Here is an 18,057-nt window from a genome sequence, read left to right as displayed (position 1 = left end):
AGCTTGGTCTCTTTGTAACGATATCACTCAAAATATTTAACCTGAGCAGTAAAACTTCTGAATACTGTAATAATTTTGCAATTGTTGAAGGGAGCAGAAATTTTACTTTTTTTTTCTCCTGTCTGGATTGTTTTTTATGTACATAAGGGCCTAAAGATACAGACTCTTGCGTTGTGTACAGGGAGAAAAACAGGGTACATTTTCATGAACGATAAAGAAAAAATGAGCATCCACTCGAGAGGAAGCAACACAACTGAAAAGGCTGTCATAGGTATGCCAGCCCCATTGGTGGTGCTGTGACACTACCAACGAAACGTGCAAAAACGGGCATGTGCAGACAACCCATGTAAAGAAGAACACAGCACCAAGGAGGGGATCAGACGCAGTGGAGGGCGGAAAACACAAAGGAAGAGTCCGACAATGCTACCAACAGCCATAACAAATGCCCAACACTGGACGGCACCATCTTTGTTGTTAATTGTGAGATCGAGGTGCATGCGGGTTACAGAAAAAGTCAAAGCTATGACGTCATAGTTTAAGAAAAGATGTGGTTTGCATTTATATAGGCAAAAATTAAACTGGTGTCTTGAAATGTATCCACTATGGAATCTGGTAAAAAAAAAAAAAAAAAAAAAAATGTCTCTACCCCTCTTCCACCCCCGTCCTGTCAGCCTACTGTAATAAAATGTGAGCCACTAGAGCCGTGAAAAACCTCCAAAAAAAAAGACTATTCTTGGATAGGTTTTCTGTGGGTCTGTCCATGCATTTTCTATTTGGAGCTGCTTAAATGGCTAATGGTGTTAAGAATCATTATTTTGTTCTTAAATGGTAAAGTTCTGAAAACAAACCCTGGCTGCTCCGAGGGCCACCGGACCCTCAAGGGGTTAATGTTTCTGACTTTTGTTTGTGGCTCAGTCACCGACCTAACAGGGCTTGTAAAGATCTCAATAGGCTTTTAATAAGTGTTGCTATTTTCATGAAGCTGTGGTGGAAACTCACACCCAAGTCTATGTACTGCTGTACTGTGTGATTTTAGACTTCCCCTTTTGCTATAATCATGCCTAATTAAATTTTCTTGGAAGCCATGTGACTTCTTTGAAACAGTTAAGATATAGATCATTTGTTGTTTTTTCTTCGTTTGATAGAAAAACAACCAAAAATCCCTACTCTGAAACAAAACATAATATACAAGTCTATTAAAAAAATCCAAGACTTTTGTTCATTTTCATATTCGGGCTAAATCAGTTTAATTTAAACTAAGTAATGTAAAAGATATTATTGCTGTGTCATGTTTTTTAAGTGTTTGGCCCACATGCAGACACAGACGGCAGCAAGAACAGTTAAGATGTTTATTAAAGGCTCGACAAAGGGGAGAAGCACACGCTAGCTGCGTCTCAATTTGCAGGCTGCGTCCTTCGAAGGACCCAGCCTACACAGCCTTAGGAGGACCCAGCCTTCGGAGGATGCTGCGGAGGATCCTCAGCCGTTGGTAAATGGGACGGTCTAACCTTTGGAGCACTCCCTGGTTGCGACACGACGTCATCACGTCTACCCCAAGCCCGGGAAAAACAGCGCCAGACAAAAACCAACAGGATAAACAACACAAAAAAATGGATATGGAAATTTTTTTATTTACTTGTTATTGGAGGAGGACAGTCGGCTTAGACGGCTTCGGCGGCAGCAAAACCGGCGACAAATTTTTCTCAGGTTGGGAGAGCGCAGTGGAGGGGTAACATTTACCTGCTATTATTTTCACCCACAGGGACCTGCTAATGATCATAACAACCAGTTATTAAACAAACGCTTGTCAGCAGATTGACAAATGTTTAAATATAAAATTTTATATTTATTTAAGACTTGATATAAGCTTATGTTTGTAACTTTAGTAATTTGAATTGAATTGTTAAATGTACAAACCCTGTAAATAACTGAGTTAAATCACTACTTTCACAATCACTAAAAAAGCGCGCAAAGCACCTCGGGAAATCTTATGGCAGGCAAGGCCACTAAGGATGGTAGCGGTGCATCCTCAGAATTCGGGGAAAAGGAAGACTCATTCGAAGGCTGCATTTTAAGCATCCTCAGAATTTTTGCCAAATGGGACAGCCTCCACGCATCGTTGTGACGTAACCGGCCTTAAAATGCGTCCTTCAAAGGACGCAGCCTGCAAATTGAGACGCAGCTGCTGTGTGCAACAGGCGAGGTCTGAACGTCAGAGCTTCAACGACTGTGGGAAGAAAGAGTATATGTTACAGAGGATCGAACCAAGGGGAAACTGTTTGGAAGGGGAGATCTGTCTGGGGGGAATGAGTGACGAAAGAAGAGATCGTAACTCTCTGATGGAAGGTTGTTGCTGAGTGACAGGAGGGCTGGCAGAAGTAATGCAGGCGGGGGGCCCGAACAGCACCAATGTGGACAGCAGGCAGGAGGAGCAGCTGGAAGAACTGGAATGTGACTTTGACGAACCAGGTGAATCCATGGAAGGGGTCTCACGCCCGGCTTGGTACCTCCAAGGGAGTATGAGGGGAAGTGCCAGAGCAAAATCTGAGCGGCCGGGATTCGGATGACTGGTCCTCAGAGCACGGAGCCAACACGGGTGCGTAAATCCAAAACACGACAAAACTGGAGGAGACAGGAGACAGGTTAGTTCAAAAACTGAGTTTCCAAAACTCACGGATACAAGGCACAGGTGACAGGTTAGAGGCTTACCACGACTGGGTAACACTCTGGCGTCTTCCAACTGTCTGAGCACTCCTTTTAAGGCAGAGATGAAGGTTCCATGATGAGCCCCAGGTGCGGGCCACGCCCACCTGATCAACTGCAGCCACCTGTGAAGCAGAGTTAGAGAGCACGAAAAAAGAGAACCCTGACATGCTGTAACTTGATTCTTTCAGTAAGCCATGTAGCTTGTTATAATCTGGACAGGCATAATGTAGCCTCAGTGAACGTGTGATGTTGCTCACAGAGGTCAAGTGAATGCTCAGGGAGTTTGTGTGTCTGCTCAGACACATGAAAAATTAGGGGGAACATTGGTTAGGACACCCACGAACATTTGCAGTGCCGGCCAGGCTAACTGTTGCTGGAAAGCTGAGTCGAGACGGCGTGGAACGGTCTCCTCTCCTGCAGCCAGCCCAAGCTGAGAAGAAAGTTGATCTGAAGTTGCCCGCTGCAACCTGGACAGGCCCTCACAAGAAGCAGCTACACCAGGGAGGCCAAGTGGAGGTCACTGTTTCCGCCGCTCGAAAGTACCTACTCACTAGCATTAGTGCTACCAGTTTCCAGATAACTTACGACTACGGCCCTAGCAAACGCAAATGTTTTGAACATAACGTTTGCTCAAGTTGGAATTTTATTGTTCCAACTTAAAACCAACAGAGAGTTGGCCATTTTGGGTCAAAGGTCATTTTTGGGTGCTTTTTTAACTTTTACTCACCTCAAACTTTAATGAACTCCTCCTAGGGCTTTCGAGCTAATGACTTCAAATTCGGTCTGTTTGTCATTGAGGCATGTGAGAGTAAAAGTTATGGAATTTATGAATTTTTGAAAATGTTTACGGTGCGTGGTCAAGGCACGAACTTGACCTTCATTTAAATAAATTCAAATCCTTATAACCTTCCAACTGAAAGACCAAAAAATCTGAAACCTGTCATGATGGATGCATGTCAGGTCCCCTACGAAATTCTGTGGTCAAACGATGATGTCATCAAATCTACGACCCTGAGGTCAGAAAGTGTTGTTTCTAGCTTGGAAAGGTCCCATGCAGACACCACAGACCTAGTCCACATGAAAGTGGGTCAGAACACAGATAACATGTTGGTCTCACTTGCGTTCAAGCACAAAGACATTTGGATGCAGGGTCTGGCCATGGTGGCGTGGCGAAGTCAGGCATCTCGCCATGACCATACATTTAGCTCCAGATTCCACTTTTTTCATCTGATCTGTATCAAATTCAACAAATTTGATCTTGGTCCAGTCCCAAAATGATTTCCAGTGAAATTTCCTGTTGGCGTGGCCTACTTGCTCTACAGCGCCCTTTAGCATATTTCAAAACATCAGCCCCAAGCCATGCTTTGTCCAAGGTTTATAGATATTGGATTGGAAATTGGATATGAATATGTAACTGATGAGGACCTACAAAAAAGTCTCTTGGACCCATGGTCCAAACCCCACAGGAAGCCCGCCATTTTGTATCAGAACCACCATTTTGTCTGTTCAAACACCTATTATTCGGTAAATGAAAAAAATTCACCAAAAATCAGCAATTTGTTTTTATGAGCTCCGAATCTCAAGATTTATTCCTTGGATAGATTAAAGTGTATGGCACACTCTAATCCAAGCTTTTTATTTTATATCCATCACTCTACATTTTTAAAAGTTTGTCAAATGAACAAATCACTATATCTGCAACATGCATGTCTTAATATTTTTGTAAATGGGCACACATCTTCAGTTTACAGAGCCTAAAATACGTTGTCAGTTTGGTGCAAATCCATACCTGTTTGACTAAATTAGGTCACATTACAGTTTTTGCCTATGTCACTATAAGCTCTAAAAAAACTATCTCTACAATTTCTGCGTCAAACTATATGGAGAAAAAAAATTGCATTTAGAACACGCATTCCAGATTACCTGTAAATATTTTCAGGATGAATTTTTATAAATATTTGAATTTCACAGAAACTGCCCTATTCATTCTCTATGGAAAAATAAATACCACTTTCGGCCACTTTTGGCACTGTTTCACCTTTTTTCATTACAGGACGTTTGAATGGTAGATAAACAAAGAGATTCTGCCTTATTTAAAAACTACATATGTATCACAGTAAATAGAAAATGGAACAATTATATTAGTAAGTTTATTAATAAAATGACATATTAGTATGTAATCTTTAAACAAGACAATTGTTGTTGGTTACACAAGAGTGATCTGGATTTTCTCACAAAGCAAATCATACACAGTCACTGACAAAAGTCTTCTCACTTATCCATTTTCTAGAATCCACAGCTAAATTATATTATTCTGATACTAGGTCATCAAATCCATGTCAGTTGAGTCTGTCAACTAGGTTGCCTATAGGGATTTTTAAGTTCCAGCAGAATCCGTATTCAGTGACACAGTATTGACACAGTATCAATACAGTTTGGCAATGTGTCAAAACACTTCATGATGCCTCATCTACCCATCACTAGTTATGATTATTGCAATGGTGTTGATAGGTGGAATTGAGCGCCAATCCCGCGGTTGGCATGGAGGTCATCAAGCGACGCTTCTGCGGTGCCGACATGGGCCGAGCAACATTGAGCTGCGAGGGCCGCCAATGCTGCTAGCAGCTTTAATTTTATCTTGTTGTTTCTTTTGTGTGTACATAGTTCCTTAGCTTTTTTATATTAATTTTTCTTAGTAGTTCAGTTAAGTTTCACTAGCCTAGTAGAGAGGATTTGTTGACTGAAATATAATGTTAATTCAGAGAAACAGTATTCCATAGTGATGCTCTCTGGATGTTCATTTTATTTCTGTTAATAAATTCTTGAACTTGAAGAGAAGTTGTCACTCATTTATTCCATATGTGTGCAGAGTTTACTGTTAGAAGAATGCCAGTGCTCAAATCATCCCTTTCAACTATTGTCCTAATACCAGCTGTTTTGCCTGATATTCACCAGGCAATACCTAACAGACCAAGAGTTATTTAATAAACATTAAATAGCATAAAACAACAACAAGTTTATGTCTTGTTTTGAATAGTGCTGTAAGGTAGCTCAGTTGTTAACACGGTTTCCTTGGTTGAAGAAGGTTCTAGGTTCAAATCAGAGTGTGTTTGCATTGTCTCCACGTACAATCAAAGGTTCTCTCCGGCTTTGCCAGATTTCTTCCCACAGTCCGAAAACTTATGAGTAGCCATGTTTGGAACTATTGAGGAATATGCACCAGGTGACCGGGTGTCACCAAGTTCAAAGTGTGTTGTAACTCTCTCTATACGGTGCCGTAGAATGCAGTCTGAGGTCTGTAGACCCATATGACTTGGTAGGTGGTCTACTTCCCCTAGTTGTCTGGAGCACTTCCATTATGCCGAGCAAGTTTGCAGCTTTTGTTAACTTGTAGTTGTTTTTTCTACTTGAAGCATTTTGATTGTGCGTTGTTTAATGAGTTTATTCATCAGCATAATTTATGTTTGCAGCATGTTTGCACTTTGTGTGTCTAATTTCTGTGATTGGGCCATTTCTGCATTTTCCACTGCATGTCTTCAGTTTGTTTCTGTGTTAGCCTCAGTTTTGAGTTTGGTGTACGTTTTGTGTTTGCAGCGCAATTATGTAATTGCAGTGCATTTTCAATTCTTGGCCACTGTGGAATTGTATTATAAAGGCAAGGGAAGGCAAATTTATTTGTATAGCACAATTCAGTACAGAGTCAATGCAAAGTGCTTTACATGATGAAATATAGGAAAATAAAACAGAATAAGAGCAAGTAGGAATAAAATGTAGAAACCAAAATAGAACATTAAAAACAGTTGGACTAAAAAAGTTGAACTAGTGATGTTTCAGTAGAACTGTTTAACTAGAACAGTCGAAGACAGTCCTAAACAAATGTGTTTTTAATCTTGATTTGAAGGAACTCAGACTTTCCTCACTTTTACAGTTTTCTGGAAGTTTGTTCCAGATAAGTGGAACATAGGAACTAAATGCTGCTTCTCCGTGTTTGGTTCTGGTTCTAGGTATGCAGAGTAGGCTGGAGCCAGACGACCTCAGTGGTATGGATGGTTGATACACAGATAATAAGTCTGTGATGTATTTAGGTGCTAAGCAATTCAGGGATTTATAGACTAACAGAAGTATTTTAAAGTCTATTCTCTGAGATACAGTGAACCAGTGTAAGGACTTTAGAACTGGGGTGATGTGTTCTACTTTCTTAGTCTTAGTGAGGACCCGGGCAGCAGCGTTCTAGATCAGCTGCAGTTGTCTGATCCACTTTTTAGGTAGACCTGTGAAAACACCGTTGCAGTAATCAGTTCGACTAAAATTAACGGATGGATTAGTTTTTCCAGATCATGCTGAGACATTAGTCCTTTAATCCTGGAAATGTTCTTCGGGTGATAAAAGGCCGACCATGTAATTGTCTTTCGATGCTTTTGGAGGTTCAGGTCTGAGTCCATCACTACACCCAGATTTCGGGCCTGATCAGTGGTTCCTTGCAGAAGCGACTGAAGCTGTGGGCTAACTTTTGATCTCTCCTCTATTGGTCCAAAGATTATTACTTCAGTTTTCTTTTTATTCAATTGAAGAAAATGTTGGCACATTCAGGCATTGATTTCTTCTAAAAATTTCCTCAGTGCTTGAACTGGTTCATAGCCACCTGGTGATATGATGATGTAAACCTGTGTGTCGTCTGCATAGTTATGGTAGCTGATGTTGTTGTTTTTTGTGATCTGAGCTAGGGGGAGCATGTAGATATTGAAGAGGAGGGGACCCAGAATGGGCCCTTGGGAACCCCACATGTGATTTTTGTCATCTCTGATGTAAAGTTACCTACTGATACAAAAAATTCCTTGTCCTTTAAGTAGTATTTAAACCAGTTGAGAACTGTACCAGAGAGGCCGACCCAGTTTTCCAGGAGTTCTAACAGAATGGAGTGATCGACAGTATTGATAAAAATATCGATAAAACAACAATAAAGTTCCAACTTGAAATTTTTCTACATTTATTCTTTTTTTGGGGGGGGGGGCAGGCTGTCTGAAATAAGTTTAACTATTTGTATATGATCTTGGACTTCTATTGTGAAGACGTACACTGAACGAGCGAGCTATCTTTTAAATTCTATTTTTGATGAGAAAAATATTCAGTTTTAAACACTTGAAATAAAAGAAAGATTGCATTGTCTTTGTGGATGCTTTATTGCAAGGCTTTGCAGATATGAAAGAAACATAACAAGGATTATCAGATAGCATTTAAAAAGAATTTTTAAAGAAAACAACAGCACAAACTACAAGCGATTGCATTTGCTGTGCTCCTTACATCCTCTCACAATTGGCCTAAGGCTGAAAGAGTGCCTGGCTTCCAAAACTTCATCAAATCTCCGAGCAGAACCCCATTTCTGGTGTAAAACACTTTGTCCAGAGAGGGATTCATTGGGGAGGGAAGGTACTCATCACACCGGCTACCACCCAGGCTCGGTGCACACTCCACCAAGTAAGTAAAGAAGAATGTACCATGATTAAACATGCAGGTGTCTTTCACAAGCCCTTTACGGAGATCGAAGGAGCACACACCAAGGCGATCACTGTTCCAATATGTATCCTCGTCATAAACAGAAAATGTAAGCTTATTCTGCATATTGATGACAATGGGTCCAAAATCAAATTTTTCAGGCCACCTAGGATTGTCATTATTACTGATTATTTTGGTGCGCTTTATCTGGTCACCGTACTTAACCTCCACTGAACCATCTGTCTCAGTCCACCTGTCTCCATACAGATTATTTGCATAAAGTTTGTAGACCTTCAATGTTGCGAGTCCTTTCCCTGCGGGACAGCAGTTTGACTTGATATTCTGGTTACTGTTACACACACAATCACAGGGATCTCTCTTGCTGGACCTGTGTCCAATTGGACAGGATTCAGAACATTTTTTCAGCACTACATTTTTCAAGATGTACCTTTCCACTTCTCTTTGAAGTCCATTTCTCGCATGATGGTTCTTTGGGAGTATCAGGTGCAGTGGATTTAAGTTATACTGCACTACATCAGGTGTGATCTTAAGAGAGTTTAACCATTTGTCATTGACAGCAGAGTCTGAACCCTTTTGGAAAAGTGCAACTCCAATTTCATTTCCACCAATAACCTCTGTGATACGCTCATTAAATTGTGAGTTGAAACTTTGACTAGAGTTCATTTTCTTTTTCTTTGCTTGGCAGTGTTTCATCATGGCAGTAGAATCAGAAACATTAGCAAAGTTTTGTGAAGCTTCAGTCCACAAACAGTCGCTAACTTCTGTTGCTGTTAATCCACTCATTGTTGCCTTGCAGGTCTGAAAGGCTGTTGTTGCTGTTATTTCCCCTCCTAGATAAACCTGTGTGATGTAATGAGTGCCGAAACTGTTGATCAAGCTGCGATACGGTGACACATTTGCAGAAGAATATGGGGGAAGGGAGTTCACAGCTGATAGAAAGTCAGGACTCAAAGGAGGATCTGTTTTGATTCTGTACCTGTGGAGATTAGAAAACATATAATTAGCTACTGTTAGCTGCAGAATGAGTTTGAACATAATGTGTTTCATGAGTCTTTTAATTTGCTCCATACTCAATAAGTATAACTCTTTAAAATCCTCCAAAAAGTCTGAGTCATCTCCTCGTTGTGAACCATGAATGAGACACTGACCTGAATTCTGTAAAAGCTGTTATTTTTATTGAAAATCATCCTCAAGGTTTTTTAATTCACACAGTCCTTTGCTTACTTCCGCATCATCTTGTGTGCACTTTATGAATATTGCTATTTCTGACAGAATATTTTTTTCTTTTGCACTATATGCTGTGTCTTTTATAAGAGTTTAATTTCCACATAGGTTGCATTGAAATTATATTTATTGAAAAGGGTTATTTTTTTATCAAATTCTGATTGGTGCCTTTTAAACACCCTACTTTTTGATGCTTTAAATAAAACTCCTACCAGTATTGTTTTGCCAGTCTTGTGAACACCTCTGTCATTTCTTCATGAACTGAACAGATAAACGTCCAAGTCATTCACCAGTAATCCAGCTGTACACTCACCTATAGAAGTTACAATTAACAGATTGGCGGGCAAAGTTGTAGCGGTCCTGTTTGGATTTTGTCATGCCGAATTGAGAGACCCTGGAGTGTGATCCTCCAAAGCAGCGACTAACAGCTACTGAATCATCTAAAGAGACATTAAGACCAATTTTCCAATCGTTGGACACAGATGATGTGGAGTCTTTGATGAGAGATTCAACAGAATCGTAGAGTGTGTTGGAGACCTTCATGGTGCACTTTGGGAGGTTTCTCCAGTCCACCACAGCAACTGGGATCTTCTGGTTCTCTCCAGCCATGTAGCTGTTTCTGTATAGCTTGCAAGTGCCATTTCCAAGGTTCCACGTTTCGGTGTCAATGACATAGGCTCCCTTCCTCTCCATGGTTACAATGTCAAAGCCTTCTCCACCCAGGTTGTAACCAGGAACAAAGTGAGCCTTTTCACATTCCTGTGGTGAACCAACAAAGCTCAAAGTGGATAAAATGCCAGGAGGAATCCACATCCAAAACAGGAGCATGAACTGCCAAGGAATTGGCATCTATTGGAATAACAGAAAACAAACAAAACCAAGCTCAACATTTGGAATTTTAAATATTCATTTACTCATACTCTTCAGTTTGGAAGTAGCATGAGCAAAGAAGCAAAAACCTGTTTCAACATTTCTTAAATTAGGTAAAATAGAAAAAAGCTGATGCAGACAAGAGAGAACATTTGGATCTTACCTTCACTGTAGACGTTGGAACGTTCGACACAGTTGTTTCAAATTTCTCCCTTATCTAGTCATGTTGATGCCAAGGCTGAGTGATATCACCAGCAAATTTTACACGTTTATTAAAAGCAGTCTTATTTAGTAGCTATTTTCACACCTACAATAAAAGTTCACTCTTTGTACTTCATTATACGCCAGTGCAGAGCAACTATTGTTGGGCCTCTCAAGCTGTTCACACATTTTAGTTACTGGAGGTTCTCAGCCTTGTATTTGGTGCAGCCCACATATAAATAAAACAGAGTCAATGATTACATTTATGTTATTTACTTATGTTGACAACGTTTGTTCCTTTCCTGTTTCCAAACACCGATCGCTGACTGTAGATCATATGACACTTGACCTCTGGTACAGGTGGATGGCAGACAAACCCGCAAAACTAAAAAACACTATCTAAGAGAAAACAAAAACTGTACAAATGATTACCACTGATCACTGCAAACTATCAGGTTCAACCCAATGCCTTTTGTTGGCTAACAGTATTATTAAGGGAGTGACCAAAGAGACCAAAAAAGACAGATGAAAACAAAAGAAACAGTTAGTCTGGCCTTACCAGTGAGCACTGGGCCAGAGGACACTAAACAGTGACGGACTCACTGAAACAAACTCAGTACACAAAATAAAATAAGGACAGCAGGAGCAACAAAGACCATCACTGTAAACAAACAGAAAATACCAAATTACAAATGACGTAATAAGTATATACTTTTTAACAATAACCAATTTAAAACCTCTTTAATAAAAATACATGTGTCGTGAGTGAGCCCCACACTCAACTCCCCAATGTAACGATTGTAGGTGTGAACCTAAAATTCAGCCAAACACAGAGTCACGTTAAAAAGGAGTTTACTGAAAATGAAGAAACAGACCAGGAGATGAAGGTGGAGCCAGACTTGAGCCGATGCAAGTGGAGCACATACTAACTGAAGAACCTACGGCAGCAGAGCACAAGTGAGAAGATGTAATGTGACGATCTGGCAGTGAGTGTGTACTGGAAGCAGGTATATGAAGGCAGGTGAACAGGTGAGCAGAGGTGGAACTGGTCTGGGCTGATGACTGAGAAGTGGACTGGGCTAATTGGAGGGTTTTCTGTGGCTGAGAGGTGAGAGACTGAAATTCCAGAAGTTCAAAACAAACAAAAAACCCTAAATCATGACACCCAAACACACAGCTTGGTCTAAAACTGCTGCCCCCTAACAAAAAAACAGACAATTAAAATCAGTATCCACGCAAATGAAAAACAGTATAATTCAATTTCAATTAAATGAAAATGTATTTATATAGCGCCAATTCATGAAACATGTAATCTCAAAGCACTTTCTAAAGTCAAATTCAATCAGATTATACAGATTGGGTCAGATTATACAGATTGGTCATTAAAGATTTCCTAGTTGATGCTGTAGCAGTAATCAATTTGACTAAAGATAAATTCATGGATTCGTTTTTTGAGATCATGCTAAGACATTAGTCCTTTAATCCGAAAAATGTTCTGTAGGTGATAGAACGCCAACACTGTAATTGTGTTTAGATACTTTTGGAGGTTCAGGTCCATCACTATACCCAGATTTTGGGCCTGATCGGTGGTTACTAGCTGAAGCAACTGAAATTGTCTTCTAACTTTTAATCGCTCCTCCATTGGTCCAAAAATCCTTACTTCAGTTTTGTTTTTATTTCACATTTGGAAAGTTTTGACACATCCATGCATTGATTTTCTTCTAAGTATTTACCCAAAGGTTGAATGAGATCTGTGTCTTGGTGACATGGTGATGTACAGTTGTGTCGACTGCATAGTTGTGGTAACTGATGTTGTTTTTTATTATCTGAGCTAGAGGGAGCTTGCAGATATTGAATTGGAGGGGACCAAGATGGACCCTATGCGAAACCCACATGTGATGTTTGTGGTCTCGGATGAAAAGTTACCTACTGAGAAAAAAAGACCCTGTATTTTATTCAGGATTTAAACCAGTCAAGTGCTGTACCAGAAAGGCCGACCCAGTTTTCCAGGCATTGTAACAGAATGGAGTGATCAACAGTACTGAATGCTTCACTAAGGTCCAATAATACCAGTACTGTGATTCTTCCACAGTCTGTATTTATATGGATGTCATTAAACAATTTGACAAGGGCAGTCACTGTACTGTGGTGAGCACAGAAACTTGACTGCAAAATATCAAAATGGTTGGTCTTTAATTGTTGAAACATACCCTTTTCAATAATCTTACTGACAAAAGGGATGCTTGAAATGGACCTGTAGTTCTGCAGTAGCAATTTGTCTAAATTATTATTTTTCAGCAGTGATTTGATAGTTGCTATTTATAGGGACTGGGGGAATACACCTGACAAAAGGGACGTGTTTATTATCTTAGTCAAATTAGATGTTATGACAGGTAAAACTTTCTTAAACAAAGCTGTAGGTAGATCATTGAGACTAGAGAAGGAGGAACATAGCTGAGATATGACTTTTAAGCTTTGGTGGTTTATTTGGCTGAATTGAGACATTTTGTCAAGATCAGTTCTAGTTAGAAACAGCTTTGGTACTGAACTTGATAAGGATATTCAGACTACCCCTCAAATCTTTTGGATATTCTCAGTAAAGATGTTGCCATGTCCTCATCTTTACATGGCAGCACCATGCTCAGTGGTATATTCCCTTCGCAATAAGGTGCATTTGTTCCAATCACTTTCTCCACATGAATGGATGGGAAGAGTCAGCCTCATTATAGTTAGGAGGACCGTTTTTAGAGGGAGAAAGTGTTCAACCAATCCATGATAAACAGGAAAGAGGCTGAGACAACACACCCATCACAAAAGCCAAACATGGAAGCCCTGTGTAATACTTGACCATAACATCATCTTTTAAGAATTTCTCGTTCATTTTCTTTTCCATCGACTCTTCCTTCAGAATCCTGTTTTCCTCCAACAGGCAGTTAATTTCAGCATGTCTATGGGCAAAAAAAATCCCTGCACCACAGCTGCTCTTCTTCATGTTCATTAATTGCACTTTGATCCACCTTTGTCCTCAGTGCACCTTCATCCACTTTAACATTCAGAGCAGCTACACTCAGGTGTGATCTGTGTCGCCCGCCGACAGGGGGGGACAAACGGGTCAGTTGTCCCGGGCCCCGGACAGGGGGGGGACCCAAAAGTGACACTCTGACAAATGGTCTCCCAACGTCTCCGCATCTGCTGCAGTCAGCACTCGCGCTGTCTGTGTCACGGCACTCTGCTGCTCCCCCTCCCCTCTGGTACATGGCTCAGCGGCGCCAGCCAATCAGCACGCAGACTCAGCCTGGCCCGCCCACTCAGCTCTCTCTCAAAAACATGAAGAGGGAAAGAAGCACCATTTGGCTTTATTTTAATACCGTCAATGAAATCAAGCTGTATGTTTTGTAAAAAGCTGGTTAAATTCAGTGGAAACACAACAAATTTATCTAAGCACGTGAAAAACCATGAGCAAGAAAACGTCAAGCAGCGAGAGAAACGGAGAGAGGAGACAAAACTTCTCTCATTGCCCCGACAAACCCAGACCCACAGACTGACGCCACTGACTGAGGCGTTTCAGTCCTCCAGAGAACATCCAGGTAGATCAGAGTGGTCATCTTCAGCAGCAGTTCATGTTAACTTTCAAAAACTTTGTTCTCTTATGAAGAAAAGATCAACTAGTGCACTAAATTCAATAGACGGGTTGAAAATATAAAATACAGAGATTTCCAGGGCATGAAGTATATAGTTGATTTTTGTGTGTGTGTGTGTGTGTGTGTGTGTGTGTGTGTGTGTGTGTGTGTGTGTGTGTGTGTGTGTGTGTGTGTGTGCGTGTGTGTGTGTGCGTTTGTGTGTGTGTGTGTGTGTGTGTGTGTGTGGTGGCGGCAAGTGTAGGGGGGGGGGCCCAAAAAGACTGCGTTGTCCCGGGCCCTAGCAAAGCTGTCAGCTGGCCTGGGGTACATCCATGTCTTGCTTAGGAGTTGCTGCTTTGACATCTGTGTGCCCAAGAAGTAAAGAGGGTACCCAGTCAGGATAGCAGTCAAGAAGTTCATTGGAAAGAGAAATGGAAAGAGATGCATGCTTAGATGTGTAGCTGTGCAGCCTGTGCAGAGTTACTGGTAACCTCATTAGAATTAAATATGACTTTATTAAACCTTACTTGCATTGAAATGTGTCGGAAAATATTAGAGAAGGTCATGCTTTTTGTCTTACAGCTGCTACCTATGCTCTCCAAGCCCTCTTTGGTAGGTTGGCTGCCTGTGCTCCATTGCTTTTGTGAGAAAAAAAAAACGTACTCCATTTGCAATACGTTTTCTCCTCTGGTCATGAGAACGATTGTGACTGTTGATAACACAGCAAGTTATTATGATTTTGTTGTGCTTAATTCTGAATTACCAAAAAAAAAACCACTGCACTGCCCTACATCACCTACTAGCCTGTACTGATACTTCCAGGTTCAGAATTCCGACATTACATTGCATGTTTTTCACCAGCAGATGTCACATTCCCAAGCCCTTTTGGGAGAGCAAAGTTCACATTACTCTACCTATTAAAAGCTTTATGCAAAATCAGAGTCTTGTTAACTGATCATAGCTAAGAAAGACTCAACTTGTGCAACAAACCTGCAACACACATATATGCAAAATACATAAAACGCCTCTGAACTAGTTAAAGCATCCAATGTAATTATGAACAAAAACGAAACATTTTCACACAGTTACCTTCGTACAGACGATCATGTGGTAGTTCCACCCGATCACTGTTGCAGTCAACTACTTATGAGGCCAGCACGTGCCTTTATCCATGTTTTAGATTTTTCTAGACTCCTTTTAGGTTTTGGGAAGTGAATAAATTGTATTTCACCCTCTAAACATTTGGAATTATAGATATCTGTATTGAAGTTCCCCTCTAACAACATTTAACAATTTTTATCAATGTTTTTGTAATTAAATCCCTCTAACCATTATATGTTTGTAGTACAAAATTCTGACAATGTTGTCAGAGGTACATGACCTGCAGCTCCTACAGGTAAAGGGTGTTTCACTTTGGGACAAATTGTGCTTGCTGATTGGTCAGTTGGGGACGACTGATTGACAGGTGAGAAACTGAGAAACCTCATACTTTGATTTCTTCAGTGCTTGATTTCTTCAGTGCTTGTAACAACATTCGCCCACTGTTGCTGGGTGAAAAGCTGCGGGTGATGGGTATAAGCGGTTCAGTGATATAGTGATATAGTGAATAACGCTATAGGGTGCCGTTCCCGGGCTTCTCCCGAACTGAGTTTCAGAGAGGCTCATTTCTCACTCAGCTCGTGGCCTCTTCCAGGCCCTATGCATGGCTCCTGCAGGGCGGCCTCTCCTTTAGAGTCCCAGGAAGGAGTAAAATGAGAACTGGATCTCTCGACAGGGGTAGACTGAATGGAGCTGAGATGTGCAGTCTGAAAGGATCCTCTGTGGGGAGGGGTTTGGCTCAACACCAGGGGCACCCCTGCTGTGAGACTCTTTGGAGCAGGGCGGTGAAAATTCCATCTGGTCCCTTCCCCATGGTACATGTTCAAAATTCAAATTTAATTCATTCTCTCATCATGGCTTTAATATTCTGGCACAACACTTCTTAGCCATAAAAAACTCCTCAAGGCTTCTTACAATCAATTTTGCTCTTCGTTTTTTGACATAGGGAGGGGAACACGTTACAATAACTACTGGACTATTGGCAGAACAAAAATAAGAGATAACCAACCAAGTAGGAAGCTGGGCTACTCAACGAAACAGTATTGCTTTGTTTCACCAAACCTCTACTGGGATTCGTTATCCCACCTCGAAATAATGACCTTCTAAAAACATTATGGTAAATTTCAGTCTTAACTCAAGGTTTTGCTATTGACCCTGCTAGGATGGATAGAGTAACCTGACCCTAGCCAGACGTATGTCGCTCCGCCCTGCTCCACTCACATCCACCTGGGACCTCTCCATAGGAATTGCCTTTTTTGAAGGCTGGGCCTTATCAAAACTCCTGGCATATGATTAGATAAGCCACTTGTCTGTCATCTTTATCGACGTGCAATTTCAACCACTCACACCGAAGCTAACCCGTGACGCTGTGAGAGCGACACAGGAAAAAAACAAAACTTTTTTTTTTTTTTATGTGTTTGCAGCTCTAGTGGCACGCGTTTTATTGACAGTGAGCTGACAGGAAGAGGGGGGAAGACAGGCGGCAAAGCGCCGCGGGTCGGAATCGATCCCGGGCCGACTGCGTCGAGGACTAAAGGCCTCCTAATATGGTTCGCGCTAACCGCTAACCACTCCCGCGCAAACAAAACTTGCCAAATCCGGTCGGGAGAAGGGCGAAAACATCGTTTCCACCAACAAAAGCCTTCAGAGCCGTTCTCTGATGTTCTTTTAATGAAACAATATTAGGTAGACTGGACAACACGGAAGAAATAGCAGCATCAATGTTAACTCTTGCTTCCTCCATGCGAGCCGCCATTGTCTGAATCAAAACAGTCTCACGTCATGGTCGCTTCTCCACTACGTCACATCTATGAAACTCCAGCCATGCGTCCTGATTGGCTAGACAATAAAATTGGTTGGAGAAATCACTCTCTATGGTAGATGTCCCAGATGGATGTGAGTGAAGCTAGGCAGAGCGATATCAATCTGGCTAGAGTCAGGTTATGGATAGAGTGGATCCAAATGAATAACCTTCCCAGATTCTCTTTTCTCTTACAGTCCTTGTCCATGCAGGTGCCAGTTAAGTCTTTTAAAACTATAATAAAATTGCTAAGGCAGCATAGCAAAACAAAAGACCCAGAATTAGACTAAGTACACTACCACCCAAATAAAAAGGGGACTTCATTACCAGACGCTACGCAATACTATCAGGTACTCAGGAAAAGTAGTGGAGTCCTAATCTTACTATCAAGAACCATGCTAATTAAAGATAACCCAGATTTTAAGCCTCCTCTGCTGGACAAGTGCTTTAAATGCCAGGGTTTGTTAAGGTTGTTAATTGTTTGACGTGCAGGGTGCCCTCGTAGAATATTATAGCAACACAGCCTACAATAAACATTTAAGCAAAACAACTGCGTTTACATGCATTTAACAACGTTGCTAGCAAGAAGTATGTATATTATTTTCATAATCTTCAGTCAGGGAAGGTAGACAATTTTTCATTCATTTGTTTAGCCGAATATAATAATGGATACTGTCTCAGTAAAATGGGAGAAAGGGGCATTTCCTACCTACATCACTGTTACCGAATTACTCTGAGATTTTAGTCCACAACAAACAATTTTTAAGCAAAATATCTGCAGTTATGTGCATTTCGATGACATCTATAACAAAACATTTGCATAATTTATTTTTATTCTTCGGTCATGGAAGGGAAACAACCCTTCCTATATTAGTTTCGCCGAATATTTTTCAGTACGTTCTCAGAAAGATGTGACACAGCTTTGTCGTTATGCTCACTGCCATTGCCAAAGACACAGCCATATACATTATCAACGTGCACCGGCATCCGGGTTCATAAAAAAACAATAATTAATGAAAACAT

General features: G+C 41.0%; 1 protein-coding gene across 1 annotated transcript; it reads right to left on the bottom strand.

Annotated features, from left to right (window-relative positions):
- Positions 1-7,878: 7,878 nt before the first annotated feature.
- LOC105940168 (perforin-1) lies at positions 7,879-10,638 on the bottom strand. The gene is made up of 3 exons (XM_012882638.3): positions 10,478-10,638; positions 9,758-10,293; positions 7,879-9,196 (listed from the first exon to the last, which is right to left on the bottom strand). Exons 2-3 carry the CDS (start codon positions 10,291-10,293, stop codon positions 8,014-8,016), a joined length of 1,719 nt encoding a protein of 572 aa, XP_012738092.3. The 5' UTR covers positions 10,478-10,638; the 3' UTR covers positions 7,879-8,013.
- Positions 10,639-18,057: the final 7,419 nt, after the last annotated feature.

The sequence above is a fragment of the Fundulus heteroclitus genome, chromosome 5 (genome assembly GCF_011125445.2).
Source record: "Fundulus heteroclitus isolate FHET01 chromosome 5, MU-UCD_Fhet_4.1, whole genome shotgun sequence".
Lineage (NCBI taxonomy): Eukaryota > Metazoa > Chordata > Actinopteri > Cyprinodontiformes > Fundulidae > Fundulus > Fundulus heteroclitus.
Note: the sequence above shows the minus strand (reverse complement) of the source record. Positions and strands in the feature narration are given on the sequence as shown.